This window comes from Mercenaria mercenaria, chromosome 14, assembly GCF_021730395.1.
Source record: "Mercenaria mercenaria strain notata chromosome 14, MADL_Memer_1, whole genome shotgun sequence".
Classification (NCBI taxonomy): domain Eukaryota; kingdom Metazoa; phylum Mollusca; class Bivalvia; order Venerida; family Veneridae; genus Mercenaria; species Mercenaria mercenaria.
The window spans coordinates 68,141,990-68,159,149 of NC_069374.1; the positions used below are offsets into that span (position 1 = coordinate 68,141,990).

Sequence of the window (17,160 nt, forward strand, 5' to 3'; positions counted from 1 at the left end):
CCTTTGAAATCGGTTTGACTACCAAAAACTAATATCCATATTAGCGCAGGCGATTAAACTCTGATCCTGAAAAGGTTTCAGAAGTTTTTTTTATATATATACTAGTAATATAAACCGGCATTAACTTTAGTAGTGATATCATTAAAATTAGAAAAAAGGTGAAAGTACGATATTGATAATGTATATCACATAATTGTGAAATACGTTTAAACAGTAAGCAGTAAATAAATAACATACTGAATTGTTCGGGTTTTTTTTCTTAACACCTACAATGTCATATGATAGACAAGTCTTGATTTCACTGATAAGCTTTTGCCTTAAGATAAAATGTTCGTCACATTCCAAACATTGGTCAAAGAGGCTGAGAAAACGCACATCTTGCAGTAACTGAAAAACATAAATAATGACTTTTATCAGACAAAGACTAGCAGTTAAAGGTCTCGTTGTTAGGGTCTTCTTTTAAAAAGTCTGTTTTGAAAGCGAATATTTTCTTACTTAATTCCAAAACTAACCTTTGAAAGGAACCATAACATTTTTGTCTACAAATAGGGCCCAGTACTACTAGTAGTTATGAAGATTGAAACAGATGAAATAATCAATGTGAAACAAGTTTTCCTTTCAGGCTCAAATTTTGTTTTCTGTTTCTTCCATACACATTTTCCAAAGTATAGCCTTGAGTAAAGTACTTTACATATAAGGCTACAGAGAAAAAATCTAAGGTCCAATTTTCTTTTTAAACAGTATTATTCTATGTTTGCAATAGGATGATTTTATATATTATCTATTATAAACGGACCGTTAGCGTGATTTACCCAGATAACATCGGCCCGCCCAGATCCAACACCGCGGCTATTTGTCCTGACACCGCCGAGACTTCTATATTGTGCGTATGTCATTGTGCGGCAGTCAAAGCCACAATTGTTGTACTGATTATCCCGACAAAAGACAATTTGTTAGCAGATGACACCAAAGATGATATCTAGGTATCAGACCACACGCTAATTTACGAGGAGAAAATCTCGTACATCTTTTTATACCACTTGTGTTATATGAATGATCTATCCATTCTAAATAATTATAATAGATCTAATTTTTTAAAGATATGTTATTCCCATGTTTTATATTTGAAAAAAAAAAGAGCAATAACTGCGTATTATCGTATTGTTCACATTTCTAGCACGAGATAGCTAGGTAGCTATCGCGATACTTAAAATAATTACCTAGATGAATCGAGGTGTTCTGAAAATATTATCTCAATAGTCGAAAGTTTCCTAGAAATGATTAATGCAATACTCGATGCGGTTTGCTTAAGCGCCCACAGCTGCCATATACTAGCTAGATAGTTATCTCGATACTGTCAGAAGTTTTCTTTGGTATATATATATAAACTTTTTTCTCAATAGTCTAACGTTTCCTGGAAATACAAAGCATTACCTAGGAAAAATAATTTATTGCGATAATGTTTTCAGAAAATTGTACAATTTTGCTGGAAAGTTTAGAATATTATCTTAATAGCTACCAAGCACCTCGCGTTTCGAGCATTAACGCGAAATTTTTCGCTTAGATATTTTCGGGGACTAAATAAAATATTTACTGCTGAAAAGTTTTCAGAAAAAAAATACACACGTTTCCTGGAATTTTACAAGTATTGTCGTGATACCTACCTAGCTATTTGGTGGCAGAAATATGCCACCATATTATCTTTCTGTGTGTATGAAAAGAAACATATTGTCAACATGCTATGCCATTAAAAATGGATTGTTTTTAAGAAATGCCTGTTACTACAAATAACATTGTATTGTGGTAACAGCATTTATACACACAGTTAGTTTATATATTCGCGAGGATGGTCTAGTTTGAAATCTGTACCTAAAGATAAGTTTTGCACGGCAATTATCAACATATGATTAGATAAATTTCTATGTGGTGCACAGGGGGAAATAACCGGTGTTGTTCCAGTTATAAAGATATCACAGATCTACTGATCGCGGAGTTCGAATCCCGGACGAGGCGTCTATTCTCCATTACGATTTGAAATGAGATCGGTTGTCCTCCATCTCTGATTCATGTGGGGAAGTTGTTGGCAGTTACTTGCGGAGAACAAGTTAGTCCTGGTATAGAGTCCAAGAGCACTGGTTAGGTTAACTGCTCATTGAAAAGCGGCGAACAAGCAAATATTGCTGCAGAAAAACAAAATCAAAATCACTTTGAAAACAACAGTCAGTGTACACGCATTGTAAATAAAATCAATTTTATTGACATTAGTTTCAGCTGAAAAATATAACAATAACAACAACAATAAAAATGATAACAATAACAATGATATTTTCATTTTCAGAAAATAGCATAACTGGTTCTTCAAAAATACAAACATAACATTCGTCACTACGGTGGTTAAATGTAAATACAAAACATAAATAAAGTAGTTAATATATCCAGCAATGCCGCAGTGGAACAACATCTACACGTGGAACGGAAGGTATATAGTTTTGAGTTCGTATCACAACAACGAAATACAACTTCTAATTTCAGTCATTCTTCGTAGTGATGAGGAACCATCAGGGACGAGGGGGTCGATAGCGATAAATATCAGTTCACAATCAGCCTAAAACAAATTAGTATAAACTATAATCATCGTCCGTTAGTTCCTGACTAAGATTTACTCTATCTATCAAATACAGGAGCATGTATTCTGACAGAGGGTAATAGTTTCGACTACTGTCCGGCAAGCCATTCAAAAAGGTGTTATATTTACATGATGTCAGAAATAAATTTTTCTTGAGTTTTTCTTTAAGTTTTGACTTAAGCCCAGAAAAATTAAGAGTTAAATCATAGATATGTCAATAGCACAAAGAACGGACCGGCGATTTATATAAGCATGCAGTAATGTGATAATTATTATTTTGTTCACTTTGATTTTCATAGTTTTATAATAAATATCCATATGATTTATATAGTTTGGGAAGTTTTCGAGTAGTTTTGAAGATTTTACCGTTGTTAAAGGCTGTCCATTGTTACAGAAACAACAGAACCAAACAGAACCGTGCATTTTTTTTTGCCATCGGCGAAGCAGACTGGTAAATAGAGGAGAACAACAAACATTTAAATGTGATTATCTCAACTGATGCAAAACCTTTTTACACATGTCCATCTTCGTATTGATGTCAATAGAAATTATTTTCATTTGGCATGCTGGCGCACTCCCATGCCCAGACGTCGTTCTATACAAATTAACGAGGGGATCCGATTGTTTGACATGCGCATAACAAGAAACAAAATGATGAATCTCATTTATTAACCAAATCCAACAGAAGTCAAACAACTATTTTAAGTGTTCAGCTGCTCATAATTCAAAATTAACATGGTTAAATAAGACAGAGTCGTATGATGTTAAATGTAGTCGGTATTAATTCTAAACCTAGTCATATATCTTTAGTCTTTCACAATCTTTATATTTTTGTACATTATGGTTTTCATATATATAACGTTTTAATGTCAGTGTAGTTACAAAAAGGAATTGTCGGCTGCTGTCGCCCTCATAAGATTGCTTATTTCCCAGTTGTTCGTTTTACATCTCATTTCCCGTGAACAGTGAGACCTATTTACTTTAGCTTCTAAGCTCTTATAAAAATAGCATCTTAAAATATTTGTCAGTTGGCGTCTTTTCTTCAGCTGTTCTATCGCCCACGACAAAGTAGTCAGTTGGAGTTATTTTCCTTTTGTCGTTCTGGACCGCGCGGATGAATGGAAAGAGGACATTTCCTACGCAATATAGAACTAATCTCCGCTCAGTCACATGACACCAGAACGATAACACAATGTTGTCATAAGTCAGCCACCATATATACATTGTACGAGATCTACTGTGCACCCTAGGATAAACTTCACAACCTCACAATTACGAACAGGCAAGGATGATTATCGTGATTGCTTTTGAGCTCTTACAGAAGTTTACGCTGTCATCGTCTGCCATGTTCTGTACTGTTCTATTCTGCTAATGGCGTCGGCAGTCTCGATCTTCGTTTTCGTGACCGTTTTCCTCGTGACCAGTAGTACTAAAGTACACAAATGACGTCATGGTATGTCACAGACAGACTTCTTAGCTTGAATCTGTATTTGACAGTTGGCTAATCATAATTAATTAATGGATTTGTTAGTGACCCTCCATGGAAGTATGTGGGGTCAGTAATGGGGTGGGGGGGAAGCGTTAGCTTACTTACCATTTATCATACTAACTCCACCACTAACCCCACATCACGAACAAACTCTAATTGATTTGTTTTATCGACGACTTATATTTAGCCTAGAGCGACATGAAAATCCACTGACCCTCCACAGAAATATAGGGTGTCGCCACGTGACCATCTGCTAGAATCTTAGAGGGGTGGGGGGACCAAAACAATACATGAGCTGCGCCATGAGAAAACCAACATAGTGGCTTTGCGACCAGCATGGGTCCAGACCAGCCTGCGCATTTGCGCAGTCTGGTCAGGATCCATGCTGTTCGCTTTCAAAGCCTATTGCAATTAGAGAAACCGTTAGCGAACAGCATGGATCCTGACCAGACTGCGCGAATGCGCAGGCTGGTCTGGATCCATGCTGGTCGCAAATGCACAATGTTGGTTTTCTCATGGCGCGGCTCACATCATATACATCAGTTCTCTTCAATGTTGTCTTGGATATAACAGAATTCTTAACAAGATGCAGAAAATTTTAACAAAACGTGTGGAAATAATATTAGGTTATTGCGACTCTTTCCCGCTCTTGTGGCCACGTCAACACCAGTTCATTTTCAAAAATTACCATATTTGGTGGTTTATAAATTTTCAAATGATTAGTCCCTAAACGAATACCATTTGTACTAATGTCACACGTAGGTGTTTTAGCAGATGCAGAAGAGTCGCAGAAGCCCGAGCACGCCGCGACAGCGGTTACAAGGCGCGGAAGAAACACTGCGCAAATTTTAGATGGATGTAAAGGGAATCGAACACTTTAACCATTAATTTTTAGTGCGCAGTTTTTATCACTATAAGCGTTACTCAGCTCAGTCAGTCAGCTGTATGTTTCTTATAGATTACTGCAAGACTTAATGTGTCCCATGCTTTAACCCTTACTCTGCTAAATTCATTTCTATAATGAAATTGTCCATCTTTCAATTTGGACAGTACCATTAACCGTTAAAAGACGTGTTTACCATAAAGATACTGACTGAATTGCGAACAGTGCAGATCATGATCAGACTGCACAGATGTGCAGGCTGATCATGATCTACACAGGTCGCAAAGGCAGAATAAATCGTGCCTTGCATGATAAGTGTTAATAACCATGATGATGATCAGTACTTGATGCCAAACTATCTGTCTATCTGCTAACGTATCTCAGAGAACAAAAGATATGTGTCCTTCAACGGGGGATGAAATCATTTTCTCGTGGCCCTGACATAATCTTGTGATATTGTCAGCTGCAGACGTTAACGGATTGAATCGTTTCACTGTCATCAGACAAGAGGGAAATATTAGTTATTAATTGTCAACACCGCTTCGTCATAACATGTCATTTGTAGTCACTCGTGACTCGCCCTTTAGTAAGTCATCGGAAAATGGTATCCGTCCTCAAAGACAAAAAGTTTCTAGAAATTATTTATTGTATAATTCAGTCTTTATTCAGTACCATTGCTGAACAAATGTCAGGCTGAAGAAGTTACTGCTAAAGAGAAGTAACTTGCCACTATGTATAAAGGTTTTTGATCATCAAAGAGATGGCTAACACATATTGTAAATAGTATTTCTATCGCATTCGAAGAAAAAAGAAGTTCGGTTTGCAACTTATGTAGTTTAATGTTTTGATCTGAAAAGGAGTGGCTAACAAATGTTGTATATATTCTGGCAATGCTTAATCTGCGATAATACTTAAAAACACATAGCAACATTTTTGTTCGAACTTAAACTAAGAATTCAAAGTGCTCTTTATTCCGAACTGGTATTTATACAGAGGTGGTATTTGTTAAGACGGTTTCTTATTCAGGAGAAGTTTATATTCGTAGATCAGTGGTCGTTATTCAGAGGTGGTCTTTATTCAAAGGTGGTCTGTATTCAGCGCTGGTCTGTATTCAGAGGTGGTCTGTATTCAGCGCTGGTCTTTATTCAGATGTGTTCTGTATTCAGCGGTGATCAGTATTCAGAGGTAGTCTGTATTCAGCGGTGGTCTTTATTCAGAGGTGGTCTTTATTCAGCGGTGGTCTGTATTCAGCGGTGGTCTTTATTCAGAGGTGGTCTGTATTCAGCGGTGGTCTGTATTCAGAGGTGGTCTGTATTCAGCGGTGGTCTTTATTCAGAGGTGTTCTGTATTCAGCGGTGGTTTTTATTCAGAGGTGGTGTGTATTCAGCGATGGTCTTTATTCAGAGGTGGTCTTTATTCAGAGGTGGTCTGTATTCAGCGCTGGTCTTTATTCAGAGGTGGTCTGTATTCAGCGGTGGTCTTTATTCAGAGGTGGTGTGTATTCAGCGTTGGTCTGTATTCAGAGGTGGTCTGTATTCAGCGGTGGTCTTTATTCAGAGGTGTTCTGTATTCAGCGGTGGTCTGTATTCAGCGGTGGTTTTTATTCAGAGGTGGTGTGTATTCAGCGATGGTCTTTATTCAGAGGTGGTCTTTATTCAGAGGTGGTCTGTATTCAGCGCTGGTCTTTATTCAGAGGTGGTCTGTATTCAGCGCTGGTCTTTATTCAGAGGTGATCTGTATTCAGAGGTGGTCTTTATTCAGCGGTGGTCTTTATTCAGCGGTGGTCTTTATTCAGAGGTGGTCTTTATTCAGCGGTGGTCTGTATTCAGCAGTTGTCTGTATTCAGAGGTGGTCTGTATTCAGCGGTGGTCTTTATTTAGAGGTGGTCTGTATTCAGCGGTGGTCTGTATTCAGAGGTGGTCTGTATTCAGCGGTGGTCTGTATTCAGATGTAACCTGTATTCAGCGGTGGTCTGTATTCAGAGGTAGCCTGTATTCAGCGGTGGTCTGCATTCAGATGTTACCTGTATTCAGCGGTGGTCTGTATTCAGAGGTGGTCTGTATTCAGCGGTGGTCTGTATTCAGCGGTGGTATTTATTCAGAGGTGGTCTGTATTCAGATGTAAGTACCTGTCGTATTCACTTTCAGGTGGTCTGTATTCAGATGGTTCTGTATTCAGCGGTGGTCTGTATTCAGCAGTGGTCTGTATTCAGAGGTGGTCTGTATTCAGTGGTAGTCTGTATTCAGAGGTGGTCTTTATTCGGAGGTGGTCGGTAGTCAGCGGTGGTCTGTATTCAGAGGTGGTCTGTATTCAGATGTAACCTGTATTCAGCGGTGGTCTGTATTCAGAGGTAGCCTGTATTCAGCGGTGGTCTGCATTCAGATGTCCTGTATTCAGGGTGGTCTGTATTCAGATGGTCTTATTCAGCGTGGTCTGTATTCAGGGTGGTATTCAGGGTGTTGTATTCAGAGGTGGTCCTTTATTCGGAGGTGGTCGTAGTCAGCGGTGGTCTGTATTCAGAGGTGGTCTGTATTCAGAGGTAGCCTGTACTCAGCGATGTTCTGTATTCAGCGGTGGTCTGTATTCAGAGGTGGTTTGTAATCAGCGGTGGTCTGTATTCAGATGTGGTCTTTATTCAGAGGTAGCCTGTATTCAGCGGTGGTCTGTGTTCTGCGGTGGTCTGTAGAGGTGGTCTTTACTCAGAGGTAGCCCGTATTCAGCGGTGGTCTGTATTCAGATGTGGTCTGTATTCAGCGGTGGTCTGTATGCAGAGGTGGTATTTTGTACACATTTTAAACCATAATAAAGCCAGGTATGAGCATTTCACTACTAAATGTAAAAGATTGTAACAGATCAGTAGAACTGTCAATAAACGGATAAGATTTGTTCTTTGACCAAAAACATGGCACCCGTGACTTCATCCGATTTTCTTAAAAAGATGAGCACGCGTGTCAAAACGATAATCACGGGATATATCATTAAATATCGAATTTTGGTGTCAAAATTAATGGTGAATTTCATTAAAACAACTAAATATGATATAAATTTAGATAATGACCTGTAATTTGCCTAATTGAACGAGAGTTATTGGGTATAACTTACCGCAGAAAAAAAGAGACTACGGGTGTGGAAATCGGAGAAAACATATTTGCGATATTGTCAAAAAATTCTAAAACGAACCTGCCAAAATTGGTATAGAGTCACTGAAGTGATAGATAAAATGTCACTTGAATATAATTTAATGTTATCTTTCTTTCAGGCAACCGGTTTTGTATAATTGATTTTACAAAAACTGAAATTTTTGATTGACAGCTAATGTGTTTTTTTTTCTTGTGGTCTTTTACACGTTAGAGTCGGTACGTTTAAAATAATCCTTTCTTACAACTTTTACTTTACAGCTTATCAGTGTCTGTTAGGCGTATTTAAGGTTTATTTTCATGAATCAAAACCCTCTGCATCTCTAGAAGTGCCATGCAAATCATAGTACATTTGCTTCCATTCATTGTCAACATAAAATATGAGACGCTTCTATGATGATGATGATGATGATGATGATGTTGATGTTGTTGTTGTTGTTGTTGTTGTTAGTGCTGCGTCATCAGATATTATTCCATAAGGTTTTTAGTGGCTTATAAACGAAAAAAACATATTTTTGATTAAGGGAAGCAACTGTGTATAGACTAAGACAGAAACACTGGACTCTACCAGAAATAGCTAAATATAAAAGTAACGTGTTTGTATCGTAACGAATCTAGTAATGCTTTGTTGCATGCGTACGATGTCGCCTCCGGTCGCCCATAGAAAATTCAGAGGGTAGCACAAGATGCAAAATGCAGTTTCCATACACCTGACCATTATTCAAAATAGTGCTAGTGTACAAAAGAGCTGTGGATCGAAGGCGCGACCAGTTGTTTACATTGGACCGTCGCCTCCAGATTAGCATCATTGCATTATCTTAAATAGTTAAAGCATGATGTGTCTATGGTTAAAAATTTAAAAAAAAGAGAAAAAAAAACAACAACATAATACTATTTCTAAGTTTATGTGTAAAAATGTCCTTGTATTTTACATCAGCTTGTTTACTTCGATACAGAGGGCTGTCGTGGCGGAGTAGTTTCAAATCCGCTTTGGGTCTGAAACCTTGCCTTGAGTGTACAATTTTTTCCTGTGATGAATTCATAATAAAATCTGTAAGAAGATCCTTTGGAAGCATAAAAACAATAGCAGACTCGGTTTGATTGAGTCTGTTCATGCAAGGTAATGAAATATACAAAACACACACCCCCCCCCCCCCCCCCCCCCCCCCCTCCAGCACCAGCTTAAGCGGAATTCTATGACAGTGATATTGAAGCCCATCAATAATCCGTCTTAAGGATGAGCGTTTCTACCAAGGTGCCCGCCCGTGTCTGATATAATGCTATGTGGGGCACATTGGGTCTTCCTCCACTAGTCGCCATATGACTCATATTTGTGTCAATGTAAAGTTATGTTTCTACATACTTTACTACTGATTTCACTGTTTAGTTACTAACACTACTTTTATGACATAATGTTAGGGTTTGTCCCTTTAGGCCTAATAATGAATCTTGTTACTTGAATATGTATTACAGACAGATTATATCTGGTCTAGTCAACATTTGTTTTGAAGTTCACGAGAATTTATAACTGAATTTGGACACTTGGAATGCAGGCTTGCCATTGGTCAATATCCGATTTGTGCTTAAAACCAGCTTGGATGTAACTTTTGCAAAAGGCTAGGTGTATCTCAGTTTTCGGTGCGGAAATTATAGTATGTTGACATAGGTCAATGCCTTCTGTTGTTACTTCTATTTGCAGCTGATGTAAAGTATTTTTTCAGCTTTTTGTAGCAAATTCTTCCAGCTTCTGTAACCAATACTATTTTATCTTTGTGGTCAATACTGACGCCACTGATACTGAAAGTGTTGATGCCAATACCAGGCCTTACGTTTTCCAGACATTGTGCAATATTGGACAAAATATAAGATAAATTGTGCATAACATCTGGAAAACATTCTCAACTGAGCCAACATGGAAAAAAACATTGCTTTTATGAGAAAACCAGGGCCAGTACGAGAAAACGGGGACAATACGGAGTTAAATAATAAAATTATCATTAATCAGGACATTTCATAATGGCCTTACTTGTAGTTGTAACTCAACTCAACTTTTTATTTTGTAAAGAAAGGCCACCGGCCCATAATACATGTATAATATAAACATAGTTGTATATACGACCGCCATTGGACAAATTACAAGGCAAATATGGAATCATTTGATTTATTGTATTATAATACTTATCGTGTCCAATATTTCTGGTGTTTTTGCGACCAGTACATGTACTGTTCAACACTTTTTTATCTGTTGTGACCAACACTTTATATATCCTTCGAGGCAAGTTCTAGGCCATGCTTTCCTTTTGTAGTCATTACTTTGTACCTTATATGACCATTAGTCAGTATGTTCTATCTAGTTTGGCCAGTACTTAAATTGGCACTCTTTTTTTTTCATACCAAGTATGCTTCAACTTTTGTGGTCAGCACTAAATGCTTATCTTTTGTGAACAATATTTTTTATGGCCAGTACAACAATACTTTTAAGTTTATGGTCTTTCTATCTTGTGCTACCAATACTTTTTACATCTTTTGTACCAGTACAAGGCAAAACTTATCTTTTGGGCAAATACTAGAATAAAAGAACAAAACTTTTATCAAGAAAGCACATTTTATTTCATCACACGGAGACAGGTTGCCTCAAAACAACAGAAACAGATTTGGAAATAATCACACTTTTTAAAGCTATACAACCATATGCATTTTGTTAGAATACATGATAAGTCAGTTTCTATTTCACCATGTCAGCTTATTCAACAAAGTGGCAATACATACTTGCAAACAAATTAATGCTGTTGCATTTAGTCAAATGGCATACTAAGTTAACATAAGGAAAAACATGCATGTAATTTGAAGATCAAATTTCTAAAAAAATCACAACTAAGTAACCAATTTAATCTGATGTTGTAATCCTTACTTCTTAAAGGGAATGTAATTTTTATTTGGTCCACAATCTAGTAAAAGAAAGCAACTATCTCTATAAAGGGATGTAACTACAGTCATACTTTATTAGCAGTTTGCAAATCATCAGTGATTTACTTCCCTTTAGGTGAGGAAAAAAGTTTGTAAAATCTGAGGTAAATACAGCTGGCAAGACAACTGCACTTAAAAATTGTTACAATACGGTATATATAAGGTAGGGTTTTAAATTAAAACTATGAAAAAACCAAACAAATGAAAGCACCAATCAGCATAAGTATAACAAAGCCTTATATATCATAATACAAGCAGGTTTTTCATTGGGCAGTTAGAAAAAAAAAACTATTTTGAAAATACATGGGATATAAAAAAGAAATAATCAAATTATGACAAAAATACATCCCTTTTTGGCTATATAGTTGTACAGTTTAATATAATCATAACAATGCAATATACACTACAGTCTAATTTTCACACTTCAGAATATATATATATATATTTGTATATGTGTATATATATATAGATATAATACAGGCATCAGTATATACATATAAATAATTTTGTCTATATACGTACTTTGGTCAGATTCTTCATTATTTACATGGAATTCATAAAAAAAATACACACACAATATTCCCTATGAATAAGGGTGGTCCCATTTTGTTTGCAACAAAAGTCCATATTTTAGAAATCATAAAGACATGAAAACAACCAAAGTTTCCACAACAGAGACACAAACTGATGTGCCAAATGTCTGTAGTATTCCCTGCATTTTCACATTTTTAAACCATTACATTTTACCTTGTGAAAAAAAAACTAGTATTGTTTTTTAACTCTTATTATGCCGGACACAATTGTTTCTGCCTTTGCGACCAGTGTAGATCTTGATCAGCCTGCACATCCATGCAGTCTGGTCAAGATCAGCACTGTTCACTATTCAGTCAGTATGTTTTTGGTAAGCACCCCTATAAACAGTTACTGATTCTGTCCAAATTGAAAGATGGACAAGTTCATTATAGAAATTTAGCAGGGAAAGAGTAAAGCTCCTCTCATTCAGGAAACAAACTAACAATGAACTTTTTTCTAGTAATTTTACCGGACTGGAAAAAATTGCTTGTCATGACAGTTCCGGTTAATTATCATAGTAACATTACGCCTTTGTTTCTGAATGACATTAATTCCATAATTAACAACTTAACTTCATGTTATATACAGTACATAATACTTTCAATGATTGTCCCAAATATACTTCAATTTACATATAATTGTCTATAATTACAACAGCTCATTTAATTGTCATCATATTTATATATATTCATAATATAACATTTATCTAACAGGAAGTTCTGGTAAATTATAATACTGTAAATTAGCCAAAATTAGCGTCAATTTCGTTCAATGATCCGATTGGATAACATTTCTGTCTATTTAATTTAATGACTCACATTTAGTGATGATTTTTTCTAAATATTCTGGTAGATAAATTTTGTAAAACAAAATGATTTTGTTAGTAGTCAAGTTATGAATCGATGGAAAATAAAAGACCATATGATGGAAGAATTCCTAACATACCCCTCTACCCATTATTTCAAATTTGGGTAGGCACCTGTATAATACTACCAACCTTCCACAAGCCAAAGCTGGCCTACAAACTCAGCACAAGGCCCGTGGTTACAAAATGTTTTGCTTACAAAAAGTTAAATCAGCCTGAGATAACTATCTTTGGTTCACGGTAATGACTAGAACAGAACTAATGCAATTAAATAAAATGTAAAAAGATACCTTTTTTACCTGTATTTAAACTTCAATAAATATACAATTAAATTTTTAGTTTTTTTAATGTTATATTTCATTATTCGAAGGAACTCTACAGATTACAGAAAGCTACGATAATACCTATACTGAATACGAGATTCTTTCCAACCGCTATGGCAAGAAATTGTAAATAATTATACCACAAGTACATAGACTGAGATTCAATGTATAGGATAAATAAAATTAGATCATTTTTTTTGCAATAATATATTTTGCTTGATAATATTAACAGGGCAAGTGACTACTGGTCTACAGGTCTTAGGAACTGAACTAAAACATTTACAGTCTACACTTAGAGTCAAAGATCAATGACCCAAGCAAGACAATAGATTTAAACAGGTATTCTAGACAATTATAATAATTGGACTACAATCTTAGTATCACCAAGAAAGAGCATTTTAGTTAGAAAATATAATACTGTGGTATAGCACATTAAAGCATAATTATACTACAAAACTATGACAATCCTTCAAAATAATTTACAGCAAACAATTGTCTTTCACAATTCATTCATTAAAAGATATTATTTTTTACTGCAAATTATTTTTTACTGCAAGTCAAGCAGTTACTTTTAAGATCTGCATACCGAATACATCCTTAAACATTTGTCTAGCTATAAAACAACGGATTTCAGAGACATTTTTGTCTTGTAAATTAATTTTGTAGCAATCGCACCAAATTATGTATTTCTGGACATGAATGAAAATAACTAATTAACTGTTTAGACTCAATGTCTGTACTTGCAAAATGCCACATGGAAAACAGATATTACATTTGCATATATTGTTATTTCCTTGTAATAAATAGTTCTTTAAATGTTACTTCCAAGCTTCATATCAATTACATATCTACCAGGAACATTTGAAGTTTCATTTATACAACTATTATAAAACATTTAATGCAGGCTTTTCATCATTTCATCAGCAAAATATTTGGTTACACTCAAAAATGAATATTTAATATATTGAACAAAGAACCACCTTTAAATGCGTTAAAATTTTTTCAATATCTTTAACAAAAACACAGAATTCACATTTAAATGTGAGGTAAGCAGAACAGAAGTAAAGCCATAAAAAAATAGTTAAATATGTAAAAGTTGGTCCCATTTAACCAGCATTTATGTCTTTACTAAATAAATTATATGAAAAAAAAGCCCCTATCATTCTGTACAAAATAAAGTTCCCACACAGTAATGAAAAAATCAACTATCATAGCCCTTTTATGTATACAGTGGCCCCTAACTTAATCGTAAGTCAAGGTTAACAAATTACTTCTTACACTGAACAAGTCATAGTTTAATAGCACACCTATAAGTTTAGATATAAAATCTTACACTATTTGTCAAAATTGACAATACAGCAGATATATAGCCGAGTATTTACAGAATAAAATAACATGAAATACAATCTAGAGGAACTAACATCTAGCTTTCTCATCAATTTTTCTATGAACACATCACCGGACTAAAGTCTCTTTTTAATTCAAATCCAGGCTTTTTACATAATGGCAGAGGGTCTTCATTGTTAGCGTATGATGAAATCATTATCTGATCTGACATTCGGGCTTTTTTAACATTTGGTTCACAAGTTTCGTTTTCCATTTCAATGTCAACTCTTTCATCAGATTTCACAGATTTTGCATCATGATCATCAGAAACAGGATCAATCTCTTCATCGCTCTCCTCTGCCATTTTTTCCTGCTGCAGTAACTCCATCCTGTGCTTAAGCTCAACAACAGAAAGAGAATTTTGATTAATGTCAGGATTTCCACTCAATGTCGTCGCCTTTCCGATGAAATTTCTAATTTCAGAAAAATAGGATTCATCTTTATCGTCCAGTTCAGTTTCTCGCTCTTCAATACGCTCTGGTGAATCAACGATATTTGGACCCTCGGTTTCATGTTTCTTCAAATGACGGTCAAGATTGGTCTGCTGACCGAAGCAACGATCACACAACGGACATCTGAATGGTTTCTCTTTGTTGTGGATATTTCGAACATGGCGCTGGAGATTTGATGAGATCGAGAACGATCTTTCGCAGTACTTACATTTGTAAGGTTGTTCGCCAGTATGTGTCCTCAAGTGACGGGTCAAGTTTGCGCTTCGTGGAAAGACCTTTCCGCAGAATTTGCAGCTATAGCGATCTTTCAGTTTATTAGGTGTTGAGAACTGTCCAATCTGGGAAGGCGATCCACCAAACTCAGGAAATGACTTTCCTTGAGGCGACATTGATGAAATAGATGAAGCTGATGTAACCGATTTTGGAGATGCCTGACTGATAAAACTGAATGGGTTTATTCCGACTGGGTACTGTGGCGGACTTGCGAATGGAAAACGTGGGTACCTAAGGAAACTGTTAGACTCAGCGGGTGATTTTTCTTTCTGCTCAGCCATACGTAATGCTTGTTCCATCATTAGCTGCTTAGGGAATTGTGGGTATGCATAATGAAGACGTGGCTCTTGTGTCACTGGTGTTTTCACTTCACCAAAAACATGTGTTTTCCTTGGTGCTTCTGGTGGCGTTATTTCTTTGGTTTGACTGAGATCCAGGGGAAGTTCTCCCTCGTTCTTTCCAATCTGTTTAGGAGCTGAATTATGTTTAGGCGGAGTTACATAATCATCATCCACAGGTTTGGATAAATCAAATGGTTGTTCAGAAGAATCAGGCTTCATGTCTTGTGCTGGTGATGGGCTCTTTTTTGGTGGAATAAAGGCTCGTGGTGAAATGTTAGTAATTTGTGATGTCATCGACTGTGGGATGAAAGCTGATGGTTTTGGAACAGTTACAGACACAGTGTGGGTTTTTGTATCCAAAGAGTGCTGGGAGACACCGATACTCTTTTCACTCTCTGAATCGGAGGGAATATTGTCTAAATCACTACCAGAATTTAGCTCTGACCCTCCATCACTGCCCTCTGGTGCCCGTTTTTCATATTTCTCAGCTGGGCTCAAGTCTTGTTTCTCTGGAGTCATGGGAGGTAATCCAGGTGACCTCAGACTGCTGGGCGATAGCGCTGTTAAAGCTGCCAATGGATGTCCAGCAGGAAACATCGACAGATTACCTAAAGCAGGTGGATAGAATGGAAATGCAGGGCGGCTACCATATAAGCCCATCATCATTGCAGGAGAAAATGGTGTACTTTGGCTTGCACCCAACAGACCTGTAGATTGGGGGATTTTTGTTTCAGCACAGAATCCACCAAGCCTCATTCCATTTCTCAATGCACCTTCGCAGAAACGTTTGTGTTTACTCAGAGATGTAATCGTCGAGAAAGCCTGGCCACAGTCGTTACATTTAATCTGTTGTCGGCAATCAGCATGCATTCTCTTGTGTCGGCAAAGATTGGAAAACTGTGTGTACGCCTTTAGACAAACCTGTAATAAGAAAACAGACTAAGGTCAAGACTGTAATATCAAGTTGTAAAACAAGTTGTAAGCAAAGAAAAGATCTGGACTTGAGATACTTGGCTGAAAAGTAATTATTGTTCATTCAAAACATTTTAAAAACTCTACTTTAGTAGCCTCTCAATTTGATGGAGCGATCTGTGGAGTTTTCACTTTTTCTATTTTATAAATGATTTTTTCAAATTGCGAGAACAATAATTTAAGGCAGCTCCTCTTATTCTGAGTTTGTCTCTTTTAGATCTACTTGGAGAAGATCTGGCTCTCTTTTCCTCATTTAAAAGTTATGATTATATTAACTCAAAGTTACTACTATTTCTTTACATAATATTCAAATTTTATTTTTTTTACAAAATTATATATATGTTTGCTTGACTGGATATAGAAGTATTTTTACTCACCTCACACTGAAACGGTTTTACACTAGAGTGTATATGCTGATGCTGCTTCAGTCCGGATGATGTTGCAAATGTTTTGCCGCACTCTGTACAAGCGTGGCACCTGGCACCATGATGCTGAGATCGAATATGCCGTTGCAGATTTGACGGGTCTGTGAAATGACGATCGCAGTGCTCACAAGCGAAACGCCTCCCTGACTCATGAACAATTTGATGACGTGCAAGATTTGACTTTAGGGAAAAACTTCTCGGACATTCCTCGCATTTGAAGTCTCCACCTTCAATATGCTCTGGTGTGTCTCTCTCGTTTGGTGCCATTGGAGAATACCGTCCATCCAAACTGTTGAAAATAGAAAGTTACTGAATTGTAATCATCTGAGCCTAAGCTTTGTATAAAACAGTCATGATGTAAATGATTTTACTTAAAAATCAATATCTACATATAAGTAACCTATCAAAGTGCATAAGTGTCCATTTAATAAGTCCTAATCAAACAACT

The 17,160-nt window shown here is 36.3% G+C and overlaps 1 protein-coding gene across 3 annotated transcripts in view; it reads right to left on the reverse strand.

Moving 5' to 3' along the window:
* Positions 1-10,721: 10,721 nt before the first annotated feature.
* Positions 10,722-17,160, reverse strand: part of LOC123527699 (MDS1 and EVI1 complex locus protein EVI1-B-like) — a 39,857-nt gene continuing 33,418 nt past the window's right edge. For all 3 annotated transcript variants that reach the window (XM_045307324.2, XM_053523800.1, XM_053523801.1), the window contains 2 exons: positions 16,665-17,001; positions 10,722-16,236 (listed from right to left, as the gene is read on the reverse strand). In XM_045307324.2, coding sequence (XP_045163259.2) covers positions 14,308-16,236; positions 16,665-17,001 — 2,266 coding nt within the window. In that variant the 3' untranslated portion in view covers positions 10,722-14,307. The remainder of the gene's footprint in view (positions 16,237-16,664; positions 17,002-17,160) is intronic.